General features: G+C 39.5%; 1 protein-coding gene across 1 annotated transcript in view; it reads left to right on the forward strand.

Moving 5' to 3' along the window:
* Window positions 1–19,537, forward strand: part of arfgef2 (ADP-ribosylation factor guanine nucleotide-exchange factor 2 (brefeldin A-inhibited)) — a 37,360-nt gene that overhangs the window by 5,641 nt on the left and 12,182 nt on the right. Inside the window, exons 5-27 of the mRNA XM_042004790.1 lie at window positions 955–1,134; window positions 3,659–3,953; window positions 4,063–4,206; window positions 4,330–4,454; window positions 4,923–5,056; window positions 5,775–6,009; window positions 6,154–6,253; window positions 9,818–9,957; window positions 10,067–10,175; window positions 10,258–10,444; window positions 10,589–10,700; window positions 10,784–10,989; window positions 11,122–11,206; window positions 12,112–12,283; window positions 12,427–12,578; window positions 14,877–15,005; window positions 15,624–15,782; window positions 15,963–16,110; window positions 16,285–16,381; window positions 16,466–16,506; window positions 16,585–16,754; window positions 18,403–18,554; window positions 18,751–18,923. Coding sequence (XP_041860724.1) covers window positions 955–1,134; window positions 3,659–3,953; window positions 4,063–4,206; window positions 4,330–4,454; window positions 4,923–5,056; window positions 5,775–6,009; window positions 6,154–6,253; window positions 9,818–9,957; window positions 10,067–10,175; window positions 10,258–10,444; window positions 10,589–10,700; window positions 10,784–10,989; window positions 11,122–11,206; window positions 12,112–12,283; window positions 12,427–12,578; window positions 14,877–15,005; window positions 15,624–15,782; window positions 15,963–16,110; window positions 16,285–16,381; window positions 16,466–16,506; window positions 16,585–16,754; window positions 18,403–18,554; window positions 18,751–18,923 — 3,445 coding nt within the window. The remainder of the gene's footprint in view (window positions 1–954; window positions 1,135–3,658; window positions 3,954–4,062; window positions 4,207–4,329; window positions 4,455–4,922; window positions 5,057–5,774; window positions 6,010–6,153; window positions 6,254–9,817; window positions 9,958–10,066; window positions 10,176–10,257; window positions 10,445–10,588; window positions 10,701–10,783; window positions 10,990–11,121; window positions 11,207–12,111; window positions 12,284–12,426; window positions 12,579–14,876; window positions 15,006–15,623; window positions 15,783–15,962; window positions 16,111–16,284; window positions 16,382–16,465; window positions 16,507–16,584; window positions 16,755–18,402; window positions 18,555–18,750; window positions 18,924–19,537) is intronic.

The raw sequence follows: 19,537 nt of genomic DNA on the forward strand, positions 1-19,537 counted from the left end.
AGTTAAAATATGTCTGTATATCGTTTCATCGCTTCCGACCACCAAACCCCTTTGTCGACGCTGCCGCCATGATTCATCTATGAATGAATAAACTGCTTGTGTGTGTGCTCGCAGCATGTCAGATGGTGGGCGTGGCCACAGTGCAGCAGCATTGCTGACTGACAGATTGCGCTCACAATAGGCAGAAATGTCGTGCATTTTAAATGTCGGACAATCAGTCCTTGAACATTTTCATCTCATCAACAAAGTCTCCCAAACATCTCGTCATGTTTTGGTCATCAGAGAGCCATTTTTAGCTCGTCACTGTTTCGTTATTGTCAAGAAAAAAAAGTTAATCAACGACATAAATTCATCATCGTTGACGAAAACAACACTGGGTGGAAATTTAGAGGGAATAGAGATTTCCCTAGCGACAGAAAAGTTGATCATCTTTTCTGTCAGCCATCTGGATTCTCAGAACAGGAGAGGAAGAGTAAAGGAGGAAGCTGCTGCACAGACGCAGAGACAACCAGAGAGCCACTAGACCAGTCACATTCATGCAAAACTCAGCAAAAGTAGAAAATAAAAAGTATTTAGTAACAGTATAAAGTACGGGTGTGGAGCCCTCTCAGCACGAAAAGTGTGGATGTTAAAACACCGTCTTCCTCCACGGGGGTGATGCCCATTTGGATCAGACCTCCATGTCCGTCATAATGAGAAATAACGGATGCAATGGACTTGTCATGCCGTGCATTCGTTAATTGCGTTAAAAAATATTACATAAATTAGTTACTGCCGTCAAGGCATTATTTTTGACAGCCTTAGTTGTTTTATGGTCAACACTTGTAAGATATAAGAAGTATTTATAAAGAAAGTTGACTTGGCACAGAAGTGGGGAAGTAGACGCGTGACTTAGCAGGTACAGCAGCAACCTGCTCATGTCTGATAAGTCTTTACTTCCTCTTCTCTCTCCAGGCCCTGCTGACGACGGTGACCTCCCCACACATTGAGATCCATGAGGGCACGGTGCTTCTCACTGTACGGACATGCTACAACATCTACCTGGCCAGCCGCAACCTCATCAACCAGACCACTGCCAAGGCCACCCTCACGCAGATGCTCAACGTTATCTTCACACGCATGGAAAACCAGGCTGTCAGTTTACTCTCTTCTCAGTATCAATTTAAGTTAGCCTAAAGGGTATCAAAGCCTCATGATGTCTTAATCACCTGCAACCACTCAAAATATTTGGACAATTATTTATCCTGTCTAAAGCCATCTTTACAGTTCACTTAATTGAAAACAGACTGTGACTGAAATAGATTAAAGGAAAGCATTTGTTTTATTTTTTATGCGCAGACAGTCTAAAATTTTATGGCTTTGTTCACTAAGTTGTGTGTTAATATGTTTGGAGCAGCCGTTTTGATGGGTGCCATTATAACAAACACCTCAGAGTTCTACAAAAAAAACAACAACGCAAACTCTACTTGAACATAAACTTTGTCCTCCTTCCATTTCTGGTTGGCAAATTTCTTTAACTCTTTGATTTAAGTCAGTCATCTCAGTAACAAATCTTTTTTCCATGGACAGCATGGCCAGTGCATTCAGCCTCTCCTGGTTCATGGTGTTTCTGAGAAAAGTTTTTATTCTTTCAAGATTGAGAATCCCCTCGCAGGTTTTGCTTTGGTAACTGGTGTGGTGAGTGACAGTTTCTGGAAAGACTTCTTCAAGATTATTCTCCATTAATAGTTGGAATAGATCCACAACACCGTGGCAGGTTCTGAACTCCTTTTTGCTGTGAGCTCTGTCTTCAGCTTGGTTCTGTTGAGCATTGAATGTGCCTTCAAGGTGTATCTTCAGGAAATTCATCCTTATACACCTCCAACCTGTCTCCCTGCAGCAAAGTGGCAGAGACAAGGTGGTCTGAAGTGCTCTTTGGTAAGTCCAATAATGCTACAGACCTGCAGGGAAAAAAGAATAAATAAATTAATAAACTAGAAGCACTCAGAGCATAGGCCATTGCAATTTTTTGCCAGTGATTGTTAGCATTTATTTAATTTAGAAACTCAAGTGGCCAAATGAGCCCGATCTTCCCATAGTAAAAAAAAATTCGTGAATCCAGGCAGTGATCCAGATCACCCCCAAATTTTAGTCACTTGTTCTTTTCCATTTCTGAAATGTCAAGAAAATTTTATCGAAACTTTTTGAGTTATGCTGCTAACAAACAGACAAACCAACATTGCTGAATACATGACTGGATTCCTCCCGCCGTCCAAAGACATGCATGTTAATTGGTCACTCTAAATTCTCCTTAGAAGTGAATGTGCGTGTGTGTGATTAGTTGTTTGTCCATATCTGTGGCCCTGCGATGGACTGGTGACCTGTGTGTGTACACTGCCTCTCACCTGCTAAAAATGCTGGGATAGGCTCCAGCTTACCTACGACCAGTAATGGACTAGGTGGTACAGAGAATGAATATATATATATTGATATTAGGGCTGTCAAATGATTACAAATTTTAATCAGATTAATCATAGCTTTCAAATGAATTAATCACGATTAATCACCATTAATGCCTAAAATTTGCCTTTTTTTTTTTTTTTTTTTTTTTTTACTGTATTGTATCAACAGAAAAAAACAATGGTTACAAATATTTGCTGTTAACTGACCTTCTCTTGGGTAAACGTCAGATGTCCAATGGTTAGTAAATGCAGCATGTAATGTACTTCTAGATCTGAATTAAAACTTTTTTAAATTAAGTAAAAAATAATAAAACTAGCAGATGTGACAACTGAATTTAAACAGCATAGTAGAAATCCTTTCCGCAGCTACTAATGTCTGTCGTTGTAGCAACGTCAGTTAACAGGCTAGGGGCAGTTGTGTGTGTAAGATTGGAGTCAGGCACACTTTCCCAGATACAGCAATATATAGTGATTGAGAAATTGGATGCATTTTATGAACACAGTTTGTATTGGTTTATAATGAGCGTCAATGATTCAGTGCTGTCAGCGGCTATGTACAGATGGTCGCATCAGCGCCTCTTCTCTCAATCTCTTACGCACACTCTGTATACATCATACTGTTGGTGTATCTACATTTCAGTGTCTGTCTGCAGCCCCTCCCTCACACTCATTAGGACTGGCTCCATCATTATACCAACCAGTTACACAGAAGCTGCGTTATCAGCTGCGTTGTTGTGACATGGCTGATGTATGTATATCTGAGTGGGCAGTAGCTGCATTGGGACCCATCAGAATTTCTCCAAAAAATTTCTAGTTTCTCCTTCTTCTGGCCTGAGCTGGAGGACAGTCACTTCTTGTTTTTTTTATTTATAGCCACAATCAAAGATATCACCATGATTTGTTCATATTGGCCATCTTTCATCTGGGAAAGCAAAAAATTACACATCGAATGCCAGGTTTAACACTGATGCCAGAGACCAACAAAACCAGTTAACCTAATCCACTAAACGATTAAATAAACTGCACCATCCCGATCTTTACGAACTCTTAAAGCTGCAGGTGTAACATTGATATTGATGACTGTTTTTATTTGTGTTGGGTCGTAAATTGGAACATCATGTGCATATCTGATTAAACTATTTATTTTTGTTTCTTAACAGCTTTATTTTCTGACTAAAACTATTTGTCATGTTCCGCTTCTTCTATGACATCCACAGGCCCTGGAGGCTCAAGAACAGGAGAAGGACTGTCTACGCCTCCCCCAGCAGAACCCGTCCCCAGTCCCAGGTAGTCGGATGTCTGATGGGAGTCCTACTCCAGAGCCCCAGAGCTCCCTATCCCCGGCAGCCAGTACTTCAGATCTCACCAGCACCCCTGCTCGCTCCACGTCCCCACCACCAACTTCTGACTTTGAGCAAGACGGAGCAACAAGCACCCCATCAATCAATGGAGAGCCTGAGGGTGGCAACACTCCGGTAAACGGAACAACAGAACGAGTCACACCATCAAGAGGTGTGTCAGATTTGAATTCCAAAACAAACAAAAGATGACAAATCCATGCTATAACGTCAGATTGAACAGCATGCATGTGGTTCCTTATTGCCTTTTGCATCTGATTCAGTTTTTGAAGATGAAGGTGCAGAAACGCTTCCTACAGAAGCTAGGCAAACTGAAGAAGCAAACGAAGCAGTAAGCAATTTAAATCCAGCAGAGCTGGCAGTGACTCAGGAAGAGGAAGAAGAACAACAGAAACACAGTGGAACTGGTTAGTTTATTCACTCATTTCTGTTTACTGTTATATTCTTCTAAATAAACACATTTTGGGCTAGACAGTATATATTTTTTCAAGGCAATGACCTGAAGACCTCCATTTTGGCCTCTGTTCCAGATCAGCACCCAGCCCATCATGTTCCCGAGCAGACGGAGGACGTTCCAACCAGGATCAGGACAGAAAGTCAGCAGATGAACGGTATAATCGAAGACCGCTCATCTGTTTCCTCCACAGACATGCTGGTGAGCATTGTTTATACACTACAACCAGAAATGTGCAAGCATCTCCTCTTTTTTTTTTTTTTTCTTATTACTCTTGTCATTATTGTGCACTATAATCTGTTCTTATTACTTCTGCCAAGGTGAAGGTTTTTATTTTGCTGGTGTATGTTCGTCTATCTGTCTTTCTGTTATCAACATAACTCGAAATGTAATGGACAGATTTTGATGAACTTTTCAAAAAATTCCATTGATCAGTTTGTGCATATTGTTTGTAATGTGGTCAGTGCAGGAGTGAGACTCATAGTCTGCTGAAGTGACTTGTGAATTATTATTTGTAACATTTACGTACCTGTGGATCAACAGTTCATGTGAAGTTTAGCTTTGTTAATCCATGACTTTGGGAACATGCCAATGCAAACTATTAGAAAAATCCTAGCTTTATTTTTGGCTTTTTAAACACACATTTCTTACTCTCTGTGTCTGCCTTAGGATGCTGAGGCCCTACAGGGACCCCACAACGCAGCCCGTTTTTCTCATATCCTGCAAAAAGATGCTTTTCTGGTGTTTCGCTCTTTGTGCAAACTCTCCATGAAACCGCTTGCTGACGGCCCTCCAGACCCGAAGTAAGTGTTCATTTAGTTTTTTACCCTTTGTATATAAAGTCATAGCTCACTAAGAAAAAAGCAAGAGGAAAATGTTTCTTTGCATTTTGCACTTGTCCTTTGGACAGTAATAAGAAGCAATGTTTCGTAACAAATAGTTGGGATAACAGTTAATGATATAGTAACATTAGCAAAATGGTCTAAATTTGAAATAGTAATCATAAACACTTACTTTTGACATTACATAAACAAACCAAGTGGTAAAAATAATTCAGGCAGGTATATTTCCACAAATATATAAAACAAAAGTCATTATGGCCACTTAAAAAAGAGTAGGCTGTTATAGGGTTAAACACATCATGGACACAATCCTGCTGTCTTTCACATACACTTTTTATCTGAAATCCTCTTTTTTTTTTTCCCCCGTGCTGTAATCAGCCAAAATAAATACAACTGCTCTACACAAACTTTACAGGTTAACTTGCCCTTTTCCATCCCGCTGTGGTCCTGTCATCTCTGGTTACTGTAACATTATAACCTGGGCCAGTTGATGTCAATAGGCCAGAGTAAAATGAGCACAGGAAGAATCTCACTAACAAGACATCCTGGTGCTATAAGATATCATGTTGAATTACCATTATTCACATATGTCTTGTTGGTTTTCATTCAACATAGAGTAGAACTGTTTGTCATTATTCATTTTACTAGACTGGAAATAAACAGTAACTTTCGCCTGCAGGTCCCATGAGTTGCGGTCAAAGATCGTCTCCCTGCAGCTGCTGCTCTCTGTGCTGCAGGGCGCCGGACCAGTATTTCGCACCCACGAAATGTTTGTGAATGCCATCAAACAATATCTTTGCGTGGCGTTATCCAAAAATGGTGTCTCCTCTGTGCCTGAGGTCTTTGAGCTCTCACTGGCCATCTTCCTCACCCTGCTCTCCCATTTCAAGATCCATCTGAAGATGCAGATTGAGGTACAAAGCACAGACTTCATAAGTTTTATAACATAAGAGATGTATATTTCTCCACAGTTGTGGTCATTTAAAATTTTGATTGTGCTTCTACATCTTGCTTGATGAGAGTTAAATTGGCTTTTAATCTCACCCTCCTTACCTTAGGTGTTTTTTCGGGAGATCTTTTTGACTATTCTGGAGACATCGACCAGTTCTTTTGAGCACAAGTGGATGGTTATCCAGACACTTACACGCATCTGCGCAGGTACATTTCAACATAAACATTCACTAACTTGACATATCAAGGTAATCCCCTATGTCAGGTAACCTTTTGATACCCACCTCATATTCTGGGTAAGGATGCCCTGTTAAACAATTTATTGTAACTAAAAGATAAGAACATTTCTGATATTCACTTGACATCTGAAGACCTGTCAACCTGTATGTATTTTGCATAGCAGGCATGTGTTTTGACTGCAGTGGAATGATTAATCTCATGAAACCACATAAAAAGATTCTGACACCATCTTTCTTAATTTGAGAACTTAAGCTATGTTGAAGTTGACACCAAGAAAATGATGGATTTGTTCTCCTTTCACCCACTTGTTAAAATAAGTAATGCATACTTCAGAAGTGCAGTAGGACCTGTTACTTATCTCCCTGTTTCTTCCTTCTTCCTTCTGGTGGGTGTGTGAGGATTCTTTGAACTTTTGTGCAAAGGTAAATTTAGAGGGAAACTGAAAGTGTAAATTAAGACAGCATTAGCTAGCTTCCATGTTCAATTTTACGTTGGTGACATTAAAAATAGCCAGCTGATCTGTGTCACAGATGGCTTTTTAGAGCATTTATTATATTGATCATTGCAGTCAAACAGAGTCATGATGAGATGAGCTGATGAATGTGTTTGTGCCCACTACTACTGTTTTATACAAAAAGTGCATGCACAGCAGAGATTTTCAGACAGATGCAATGAGAGATGCACACTCTGTGTTGCAGATAGTGATATCAGAACTGTATGACAGCTTTGTTTTGTGTGTGTGTGAGTGAATGAGAAGTGCAATATAAAGCACTTTTTCAAACCTGGATAAGGTGCAAAGATCTATAGATATACTGTATAGATATACTATAGTATATCATCTACACAGGTAACTAATTGTTTACTGTGAACAACAGGAATTCTTGGGATTTAAACTTGTGCCACCAGCTCATATCAGAAACAGGATAAGGAACAAGTTATTAGATTTTGAGGGTGATCCAGATCACTGTCAGGATTCAGGGGCCTCATTTATCAAGCTTACGTAGGAACAAAAACTGGCGTACGCCAATTATAGTCAACGTTTGGGATTTATGAACACCAGACTGGAGGGGAAAAATGTTCCTACCTCCATGCAAACTCTGACCCAGGCGTACACACAGAATATGGGAAAACGGGAAATGGCAACACCAACGGCACAGAGTAAAATCAAGGAAATGCCCCTCAATCCACTATTACCTTTCACACCACATGTTAGATATTAAAGCTGTTTGCAGAAACGAATAACGACGCACATTCCATATTAATTCTCCTAAGAGCGCACGCTTGAAATAAACAAAAAAAAAAAAAACTAAACAAAAATCAGGAGCTTTAGGAAAAAGGGAGATGATATTAATGAGAACCTCAACCACTAAAATATGTTCTGTCATTGTGAAACAAAACTTACATGTTATAAAATACATCACGCTAAATGAGGAGGACAGTTCGCTGCCAGCATGAACCAGTCTGTGGGAAAAGTAGCTTTGGTCATTCAAAGCAGGACGCAGGAAGTCTAGAAGTGATGCAACACTAATGAAACACACATTAGCATTAATAGCTGTGGCACCACCCATCTAGCTGAAGAAAAAAATATTATTTAACACTAAATAAACTGCTACCAATCTCAGATGTATGTGTACATATTTATTTTATAAATGAAAACCAATGACTAAATTACTGTTATCAGCAGGCCTACTGTCATTTAGCAGCCACTTTTTTCCAAAACGATTAACCCCTGTGGGAATTGAACTTTAATCTCCCAGCATGGGAGACGGATGCCCTACCGACTGAGATATCCAGCCGGATGTTCCGACGCCTCTGGCTTGTCTTGTGTTCTGAGACTGTGATGACAGCATCTGCCACCTGCTGCCACTCTTCTGCCTTTCTGACACCAGTAATGCCCACGGCGTGCCCACCAATTAAACATTTTTACGTCTGTTAACATGGTCCATCAGGATCTCAATGTCACACCCGGAAAAATTCCACTTCTTTCTTCCTTTTCACTCCTGAGCCATCATGGAAATGATGTAATGAATATGTATTACAGGCGTTCACCGTACCATTTATAGCCACCATGTGGGTGTGGGAAGGCGTTGCTTCACGTGCGCCCGCTTTAGAGTTGATTCTGGTTTATAAATGGAAACAGGCATAGGACGTGCCTGCGCAGGTTTTGATAAATCTGAAAGTAGAAGTGCGCAGCATTTCCTTTTTATGCCACAGACGCTAACTGTAGTTTGCTTTGCTACGCACAGTTTGATAAATGAGGCCCCAGGAATTTTGTAAAGTATGTTTTACTATGGGAAGCTTCTAACTAAAGAATAATGCTTGGCGAAAGTCTGGGCTCTGAATTGTTCTAGTTTGTATTGTTTTTATTGAAATTACTGTAAAAGTTATTTTTTAGAACTTCGATGTCATTTTGAATTTAATTTGTTGGGCAGAAAAACAGACTGTACACTGATTTAAATAATGCTGCAAAGCGTCGTTTATCATGCACTGATAACTTGCAGAGTTTCCTCTAGGATTTTTGAAAACTGTGGGGGAGGGCTTTGCAATAAAGTCTGGAAAGTTGGCCACAGTTTCCCTGCTGCTCTCTCCTGCCACACTGCTCTGCCCCTCCACTTTTCTTCCCGACTGTTCCTCCACTACTTCTGACTGTTAAGTAAACGGGCAACAAGTGTTATATTCTTTTACATCACTAATATCTTGCGGTAAACGTTGGGAATATCACACTTGCCATGGTACTCATCAATATCACTTCTATTCCTCAGAACTTGAGAACATAAAGTCACAATAACTCAAGAACAGTGAACCTCTCCATTGTCTTACGTCATCTGACTCTCTCCCTCAGGTTCCTTCCTCTTACTTTGAAAATATTTTATTATTGGCTTACCCATCTGCAAGCAAGAATGAGTTATTACCGAAAACTATATGACATCTTTCTTTTTTTTTTTTTTAGTAGGAACTGTAACTTCATCTGAAACAACATGTGAAGGTGAAACTTTGTATTATCAATGTTAAACGTTACAGTAGCTAACACGGCATTATTGACATGAACGTTAACATTTAAGGTAATATTCACGGCTTAAACAAAATGTTCCTTAAACTTATCCTTTCTTAGGTACCTTACTCTTAACACTTTTATCCGCTCTGTCACCTCTTTCACTCACGAGCTGCAGTAGAGCCGGACAGGAAGTAGAGACTCCATTGTTCGTTTTTCAAAATTAAGTTATTTGCAGAGCAGTGTCACCTTTCCTTAGTACAATTTCACATTCTTTATTATAGTCCGTATATGTGCCCAGATATAGGCTTTGTTTGTATGGATCCATTTATACAATAGAATTTACATTAGTAACATCTGGGGTAAAAATCATTATTTTGAATGCATGGCAGCTTTTATTTTGCTGTGATCATTTATATGTAGTGGAAACCCTGACCTGAGTCTTCTGCATCTATTACTACTCTGCTGTATGAAAACAACACAGATTTTTACAATTTTACTGAAGTATTTTTCTTAATCTCTTCTGTCTGTCCCCTCAGATGCCCAGTGTGTGGTTGACATCTATGTTAACTACGACTGTGACTTAAATGCTGCTAATATCTTTGAGCGTCTTGTCAATGATCTCTCCAAGATTGCTCAGGGCAGAAGTGGACAGGAGCTTGGGATGAGTCCTCTGCAGGTACATGTTCATCAGGTGTCACTGTGGTGCATATTAAAGTATAGAATGATGTAGAGCGTTTCTAGTGTAATCATACAAATGAATTTTGATTATTCTCTAAATCTTACAGGAGCTGAGTCTGCGTAAAAAGGGTTTGGAATGTCTGGTGTCCATTCTCAAATGTATGGTGGAATGGAGCAAAGACATGTATATGAATCCAAACCTTCAAGCAAACCTGGGTAAGCACACATGAACAATACACAGGAGAGTGGGGGAATCCTAGGAAGTAATAGTTACGGTGTATCTCTGTTTTGTTTTCAGGTCAGGAGCATCCATCTGACAATGATGGAGCAGAGCTGAAGCTCCCTGAGCAGCTGGCAGGGCGCCGGGACAGCGTTAGCTCATTGGACTCCACTGTTTCCAGCGTCCCCATGTCCCAGGCGGATCATCCAGAGCAGTATGAAGTTATCAAACAACAGAAGGACATCATTGAGCATGGCATCGAACTGTGAGCTCCTATTCTCAGCTTGTCTGCAAGTTGACTTTAGGATTACTTAGGAGTTGCCTTTATAAACGGAGCAGTACCTGTTCTGGGATTATTTACTCTTATATAATGTTCCTGTGTAAATATGTCCAATTTATCTCTCCACAGCTTCAACAAAAAGCCGAAGCGTGGTATCCAGTACCTGCAGGACCAGGGGATGCTGGGCTCCACAGCTGAGGATATCGCCCAGTTCTTACACCAGGAGGACCGACTGGACACAGTAAGAGGATGATGCAAATGTGACTTATGCAGTGCTAACTAGTAGTAGGGCCAAGTTACTAAACCCAAAATGTCCATCCACAGACACAAGTCGGGGAGTTTCTCGGTGAGAATAACAAGTTCAACAAAGAGGTGATGTACTGCTATGTGGACCAGCTGGATTTCTGTGGGCGGGACTTTGTCTCTGCTCTCAGGGCGTTCCTGGAAGGTTTCAGGCTTCCAGGAGAGGCCCAGAAAATCGACAGACTGATGGAGAAGTTTGCTGCCCGGTATCTTGAATGCAACCAGGGGTAAGAACCAAAATTTCATAGCTTCTGATGTATAGTAATAATTGAAAGATTGTTGTTTTTTTTTTAACCTTTACAGTGTGCATTTCATTAGATTAAGACGTGCAACGCCCTGATGTACATCTTCTTTTGCAGACAGACATTGTTTGCCAGTGCAGACACTGCCTACGTGCTGGCCTACTCCATCATTATGCTTACCACAGACCTGCACAGTCCTCAGGTAAAAACTGTCAAAGCTGCATCATTACTTTTATTTTAATTAGTTTTTATTTTAACTTGTGAAAACAACACAACCAACATATTAAACCTGATAAATTCTAGGACATTTGGTTAGTATACCACATCGATGAACTTATCAGAGATCACATGAAGCGTTATGACTCTGGGGCAGAACATTACCCACATTGTTCTTTCCAGGTGTTATCATGTTCTCCTTTCTGTGCTGGAAGGCCCTACCCTTCTTTGATTAAAACTTTTATATTGGCAGCATGACTATGTGAATAAAACTGCTGTCTTCTAGTGAATGTTGACTGCACAGGCTTGGCTGTGTCTTAGATATATATAAATAAAATAGGTATGGTAGGTATATATAATATTTGAGCAAAACAAGAGATCTAGACATTTGCAGCGCAATATTAGCTGTAGATGTCCTGATAAGTTTTAGATAGACCAATATGTGATTGGTCTAATTGGTCTATCTAAAACTAGTGTTTAAGTTAATGATTTTAATAGTTTTGGCCAGGCGATATATCGGGACAATATTTGCCTTTTTTACTACTATCGGCATCGGCTGATATGCGGGTGCAAATCAACATGATTTACAGAAAGGCGTCCACAGGCAGCTCTGTGTTGTTGTAGATGCTGCTGTCACGAGCAGAGCATGCATTACTCCTACTCCTCCCACGAGCAGAGTGCTGGTGGAAATCCTGCTGCATCATCTTCAAAACAATTGTAAATTTTAAACTGAGTGCACTAACGGAAATTATATTGTTATGAAATAATCTTGTACTAATGTCTACTCTTGATTTTCTTCATGTTAATCATACATTTTATTTAGAGCGCCTTTCAGGAAACCCAAGGAAACTTTACAATCCAAATGAATAAAACAAAATTTTCTTCATGTAGGTGAAGAACAAAATGACGAAGGAGCAATACATCAAGATGAACCGCGGTATTAACGACAGTAAGGACCTGCCTGAGGAGTATCTCTCCTCCATATATGATGAAATCGCAGGTAAGAAGATTGCCATGAAGGAGAGCAGAGAGTTTTCAATCACCCCGAAGTCCACCAAGCAGAGTGAGTACTGCTATCACATTTGGAACTGTATGCTATGATGGCATAAGAAGGTTTTGTCAGAAGTTTGCCTCAAATAATATGCTACAAACAATCTCTTGAAAATTGAGAAATGCATCAGAAATATATAGTTCTTTTTCATCCAGATGTGGCCAATGAGAAGCAGCGCCGCCTGCTCTACAACATGGAGATGGAGCAAATGGCAAAGACCGCTAAAGCTCTGATGGAGGCCGTGAGCCATGCTCAGGCACCATTCTTCAGCGCTACACACCTGGAACATGTCAGGCCCATGTTCAAGGTAATATTCTTTTTTTCCACTTAAGGTGATTCACTACAGGTAAATAACAGCTATCACCATGAAACTTGCCTGGATTATTCTTCACATTAAGACTGTTCATTTTTTAATTGCAACTTATCTTAAATGTTATATTTAAATATGCAGAATTGTTATTATATAGCCAGAGATGTGCTAACTTGCATACATTTCAATGTAAAAAAATTTAAAATTTACATTTTTTTTGTGTAAACTTTTTTTTTTTTTATTTTGTTGACATATTAGAGTCAACGTTTTTACAGATGGACTTTAAATATCTCTATCACTAAACAATTTAGACAATTCTGTCAATAACCAGAAAACCTCATTTTTTTGGGATATATAAATCAGACTGGGAATGAGGTATCAAAAAACCTATTGTAAAATCTTTAAAAAATACAGATGGGAGAGCAACTGGGAAGTTTGGTGTCTGTTAGTGCTACTGAGGTGGAGATTTTGTATGTATAAATGAGAAAAAAACTCTTTGAGAAAACAGCTTTTAAAGTTACGGATTATAAAATTCAACACATTTTTGCTCTATTAACAGACATCATATCCAAGCAGATTCCTGAGAACAACAAAGCAGCTGTTCAGTCCCAATCCCTTAAATTCCCTTCACAGTGTGCAAATGTTCTTACTTTAACTATTGTATCTTTCACTGAGACTGAGATTGTAATAAATACGTTATCCCCCTTTTTCCCTAGATGACACAATTTCATGATCAGATATGACTTTTTTGTGTAAATATCACAAAGAAACAGTACCACAGCTTTGTAAAGTGACCCACTCCCTTACTTCCACCCTTCTCCTCTTCAGGGTCTGCCTCTGTGAACCAAGCTATCACTCATCAAACTAAGAAAAATACTTGACTTGCAATTTTATTTTGAAAGGCTCACTTCCCCCTCATCTGCAGTTCAGCCATGACAGTTCTTACTGAGCCTGCTTTTGATGAGTCTGCAGTCTAGTTTGAAGTCATGCATTAAAAAACAAAGGGTATTAAAACACTACACTGCAAAACCATAACAGCCAGCTGGTAGGTTAATGCTAAACCATGGTTACTCAGTTCAGTCCTACGAGGGCCTCAATCCAGCAGGTTTTCATTGTATTCCCTTTTCAACACACCTGAATCAAATTAAATCAAAAATCCTGTCACGTCTGAACAATGACTCATTAATTTGAGTCAGGCGTGTTGGAGCTGTGATACATGGAAAATCTGCAGGGTTGCAGCCCTCGTAGGACTAAATTAAGTATCCCTGAGCTTAACTGTCAGAGCTCACATAGTTAATCTGTTACATATAGTTTTCCTAAAACCCCGGATGTTGCATTCAAGAAGCAAGATGGGGATTTTTGTTTTAGAAAATATAAAATATGAGACAAAAACATAGTAGGGCAAAGGAAAAATTTAAATTTTACACTTTTTAGGTTCTTTGGAGATAAAAATGAGAAGGGTGGGTATTTCAGTCCTGAGGTGTAAGTGTGTCTGAATTAAATGTTTTTACAAGAGTTTTTTTTTTTTTTTTTTTTTCTCGGTAGACAGTGAAATATATGCACCACAAGAACACAGGGTTTGCTGTCTGAAATGGCCTTAATTTAGTATGTAAATGTTCTTTAGGCAAAATAACAGCTTTGTTTCAAAACTTCTTAGAAAACCCTCTGAAAGCATTTTGATGTTTTTATCTAAGGGTTAACACACGTTTTCCACCAACGCTGGGATGTGTTTAATGTTTGTATTCATTACATAGATTAAAAATGATCATTGTTTATGTGTTATAGATAATGTTTGTAATTGTGACTTAGCTGTAAATGAAGATCAGATCCCATTTTATGACCACTTCATGGAAAACTGGTTTATTCTAGCTGCTCTACTTAAAATTCCCAGTTAGATTAGATTCTGTGAAACTGTTCTGCACTTTGTAACCGGAAGGGTGAACTGTTAAAGGTGCCATATTATGCATTTTTTTCAACTATTTCATATGGGTGTCAGAGGTCCAACAACCTTTTTTTTCTTCTTAAGTGTATTACACCAAACTAGGCCTTGGTGCGTACTATCAGCCATTCCAAAAGTGGCTTTAGTGAGCTCTACTGAGAATGGGCTGTTTCTTTGTCTGAACCTTTAAATGTTTGAGTGGTGCCTGTCCACGCCCCAGTAGTTATTTGCCTTTGTGTTAGAAAGTGAGTTTTGCATAATATGAAACCTTTAATAAAAGTCTGATATATAAATGTGGACATGTTCACTTGCTGATTGTTACTATACTTTTCTGTTTATTTATTTTTTGGTAACAGCTGGCCTGGACTCCCTTGCTGGCAGCTTTCAGTGTGGGACTGCAGGACTGTGATGACCCAGAGGTGGCCTCTCTGTGCCTGGAAGGCATCCGATGTGCCATCAGGATCGCCTGCATCTTCAGTATGCAGGTTGGTAGCATTCTTTATACTGAACTTAATACCTAAATGCTGAAATAGAGATTTCTTTCCTCTCGGGCTGCATAATGCTTCATATTATTTTTAGGGCTGTCAAAAACGATGTTTTAACGGCGGTAACTAATTTTTGTAATTTATCAAGTATAAACCCTTGGAAAAGTGTGGCACAAATGAGACCCTTTTTTTAGGTCTAGATTTTATGAAATGTTGAACCTGATTATTACAACTAAAGTTTACTATAGTTCATCCGCAGTTATTTACTTTGGGTGATGCTGATCTAGGACTTTTAGGCAAATTTCAGTTATAGTCGCGAATAGTGATTAATCATGATTAATTTGAAAGCTGTAATTAATCAGGTTAAAAATTTTAATAATTTGACGGCCCTGATAAATGTCATATATATATATATAGTATACGCGTCCTTTAATTTATCTTTCTGTTAATCTCAGTTATAGTTGCGTATTGTTATTAATCATGATTAATTCATTTGAAAGCTGTGATTAATCTGATTAAAGATTTGACGGCGCTAATTGTTTTAAATGCTTTTTTTAATCACTTCATTTGTCTTAATTGAGTCCATGACTTGGTGAAAAGTGGCCTGTCTGTCTGCAGTTGGAGCGAGATGCGTATGTTCAAGCCTTGGCCCGATTTACTCTGCTGACTGCCAGTTCCAGCATCACAGAAATGAAGCAAAAGAACATCGACACCATTAAGACCCTGATCACCGTGGCTCATACTGATGGAAACTACCTGGGCAACTCGTGGCATGAGGTGGATATAGATCTATCTGTCTCTCTATATCTCTCTCTATCATTTATTTTAAAGTTTTATCATTTTCTTTCAAATCTAATTGATATGTAAATTTAAACTTCAGCTCTTTTACCGCTTCTCTTGGAAAAAAAATATTTAAAGAAAAATCAGGAATTTGTGTTATGCCTGTGTGTGTTGTAGATCTTGAAGTGTATCAGTCAGCTAGAGCTCGCCCAGCTGATTGGCACAGGGGTGAAGACACGCTACATCTCGGGGGTTGTTAGAGACAGGGAGGCCGGCATCAAGGGCTTACCTTCTGGTACGGAGGAGTTCATGCCACTGGGACTGGGTAGGCAACACATACACTCACAACCAGACTTTATCTACTACTTAATCTTCATCCATCGCTGTCTTAGACTTGTTTTCATTGCATACAAGATACATACACTTATTCTGTATCAATATTGTGTATTGTTATGGTTTGACTGTTACACATTTATTTATGTTGAATATTGTGTTGCAGGAAACCTGGTTGGAAGTCAGGACAAGAGACAGATGGCTCACATTCAGGAGTCAGTAGGAGAGACCAGCTCTCAGAGTGTGGTGGTAGCTGTGGATAGGTGAGATTAACTTTCCTTAAAGTCCTGAGATACAGTCCACGGCTAAAAATACATAGTTTATATAAATAAGTGTTTTATTTGCAGGATCTTCACTGGTTCTACCAGACTTGATGGAAATGCAATTGGTACGTATCTCTTGCTACTAGCATATAGTGTTTGTCTGAGGATAAATTTACTCAGTATTAGTGTTTAATTCTTTCCAGTGGACTTTGTGCGATGGCTGTGTGCTGTGTCCATGGATGAACTGGCCTCCGCTCACCAACCAAGGATGTTTAGCTTGCAGAAGATTGTGGAAATATCTTACTACAACATGAACCGCATCAGGCTGCAGTGGTCTCGAATTTGGCAGGTCATAGGAGACCACTTCAACAAGGTCAGTGCAGCAAAGGATCCACATGCTTTGAGTTTGAGGAGTCCATATTATGTGCAGCATGTCTGAACTGGACTTTAGAATCTGATCTTTTTAGGTAAGATGACGTGATATTTTTTTTATGCTGCTCAGTACTACAATTTGTCCTCATCAAAAGTCATGATTCATTGCCACTACAAAGCCATTAGAGAGGACATTCACTTCATTTTCTTTATTTTGGTGATTAAAATCACCTTCTATAATTTTAGCAAATTTTGAAAGAATATTCCTCACAAACGGAGCATGAATTAAGAACATGCCATTGACCGAGTCTATATAAACCAGACTAAACATTCCAAGTATTTAACAAGCAGAAGTGAGTTAGTGACTGAGTCATTACAAGCCTCAGCGCTCCACAATAGACTGCATCTAATTCATATAAACATTGTGAGGAAGCATACATGTAAACACTGTCACTGTAATCCGGGACAGACATAAAGGTAGCAGCTACAAGCCTCTTTTTGGTATATGATTTGATTCTGTCATAGAAGCCTGATTTCAGCTCAGGTTTTTGAACCAATGATATTTTAATCTTAAAAGTTCCGTTTTACTCATTGTAGGTAGGTATCATAAAATTTCTACCTTCTGCATACAAGCTGTCCTTGTATGCAGAAGGTAGAAATTTTATGATACCTTAGAAGTCTTAGAAGTGATGACAAACTATGAAGAAACATATTTCTTTAACGATGGGGGATGCCAGCAGGAGGAAGTGGCTCCCTAAAAATAGCAAGGATTTGGCTAAGCATTGAAGGTTTCTGTGTCATTAACTTTCAACAAGATAAAAGTGCTACTGAGAGGACTGCGTACTAGAAATCACTAGCTGGTTAATGCACAGCCTGAAACACGTATCCTGCAGATTTACAGATTTTGTTGATCCATTTAAGACTTAATTGTTGTTGGACTTTGTACAAGTTTCTATCAGCCATATGGCTGAGGTGGTAGTGTTTGCAGTTTTCTCTGCTGGAATTGGAAAGGGCACCTGGTGTAATCAGCAGCTGATCCGATGTTTAAATGGTGTACAGGCTTAAGCTTGTTACATACTCAGCAAGAAGCAAGAACTTTGTTCTTGTTCTCGAGGCTGTATGAACAAGAAAAAAGTTTGGGTTGGTCTGGTCAACTCATACTCCACAAGAAGCTTTGTCCGTGACGGGGTGGGGATTACTGCGGAAGGGGTGGTCTGTGTTTTTATGTGCAATTAACCCAGAGATTTCATAATTAACGAGAACCCTCGTCCATGGCAGTATGAGGCTATGCCTACAGAGGTGTCTGTCTTTATATCCCACATGTTAAATTCTATTTTGTACTTTCTTACCACCTCAATCAACTGTCAATTAAAGCTATCCGTTCAACCTTTCATCAGCAGAAATGCGGACATGACAACTTTCCACTTCAGGCTTTTCCATGTTAACCACGCTCACCTCAAATGTCTGACCAATCACACAATACTTTCTGGAATTCCAGTCTTCATGTTAGCCATTTTGGCTAAACGTGCTGCCTGATGTAAATTTTAAGATGCCTACACAGATTTCAAAACTGACAGTATCATGTTTTTTTTTTTCCCCCTAATTCTTCTAATAGCTGAATTTACTGATATTTCTGGGATCCTCTATAGGTGGGCTGTAACTCCAATGAAGATGTTGCCATCTTTGCTGTGGATTCACTGAGGCAGCTTTCCATGAAGTTCTTGGAAAAAGGGGAACTGGCCAACTTCCGCTTCCAGAAAGACTTTCTCAGGCCTTTTGAACACATCATGAAGAAGAACAGGTGGAGAATATTGTGATACAAATGAGTCGCAATGAGAAACTGGTACATACGTATATTGGAGGGAAGAGCTGTGGTTGTTTGACAGGAAAACATTTCAAGTTGTGTATGACAGTTGAAAGACTATTTATGTAAATCTATGATAAACATCAGAAACATCACATTAAGTCTGATTATCAACCCTCCCTCCCACCTTTAGGTCTCCCACCATCAGAGACATGGTGATCAGGTGCGTAGCTCAGATGGTAAATTCCCAGACGGCCAACATCCGTTCTGGTTGGAAAAACATCTTCTCAGTGTTTCACCAGGCTGCCTCCGACCATGATGAGACAATAGTGGAGCTTGCCTTCCAGACCACTGGGCACATTATCAGTGAGTATGACTACAATGGGTACGGAAGGTATTCAGACCCCTTTAAATTTTTCACTCTTTGTTTTACTACAGCTGTTTGCTAAAATAAAAAAAAAGTGAATTTTATTTCTCATTAATCTCACTCAGCACCCCATCTTGACAGAATAAAACAAATGTAGAAATTTTTGCAACTTTATGAAAAAAGAAAAACTGAAATGTCGCACGGTCATAAGTATTCAGACCCTTTGCTCAGTATTGAGTAGAAGCACCTTTTTGAGCTAGTACAGCCATGAGTCTTCTTGGGAATGATGCAACAAGTTTTTCACACCTGGATTTGGGGATCCTCTGCCATTCCTCCTTGCAGATCCTCTCTTGTTCCATCAGGTTGGATGGTGAACGTTGGTGGACAGCCATTTTCGGGTCTCTCCAGAGATGGTCAGTTGGGTTTAGGTCAGGGCTCTGGCTGGGCCAGTCAGGAATGGTCACAGAGTTGTTCTGAAGCCACTCCTTTGTTATTTTAGCTGTGTGCTTAGGTTCATTGTCTTGTTGGAAGGTGAACCTTCGGCCCAGCCTGAGGTCCTGAGCACTCTGGAAGAGGTTTTTTTTCAGGATATCTCTGTACTTGGCTGCATTCA

The sequence above is a fragment of the Melanotaenia boesemani genome, chromosome 13 (assembly GCF_017639745.1).
Source record: "Melanotaenia boesemani isolate fMelBoe1 chromosome 13, fMelBoe1.pri, whole genome shotgun sequence".
Classification (NCBI taxonomy): Eukaryota; Metazoa; Chordata; class Actinopteri; order Atheriniformes; family Melanotaeniidae; genus Melanotaenia; species Melanotaenia boesemani.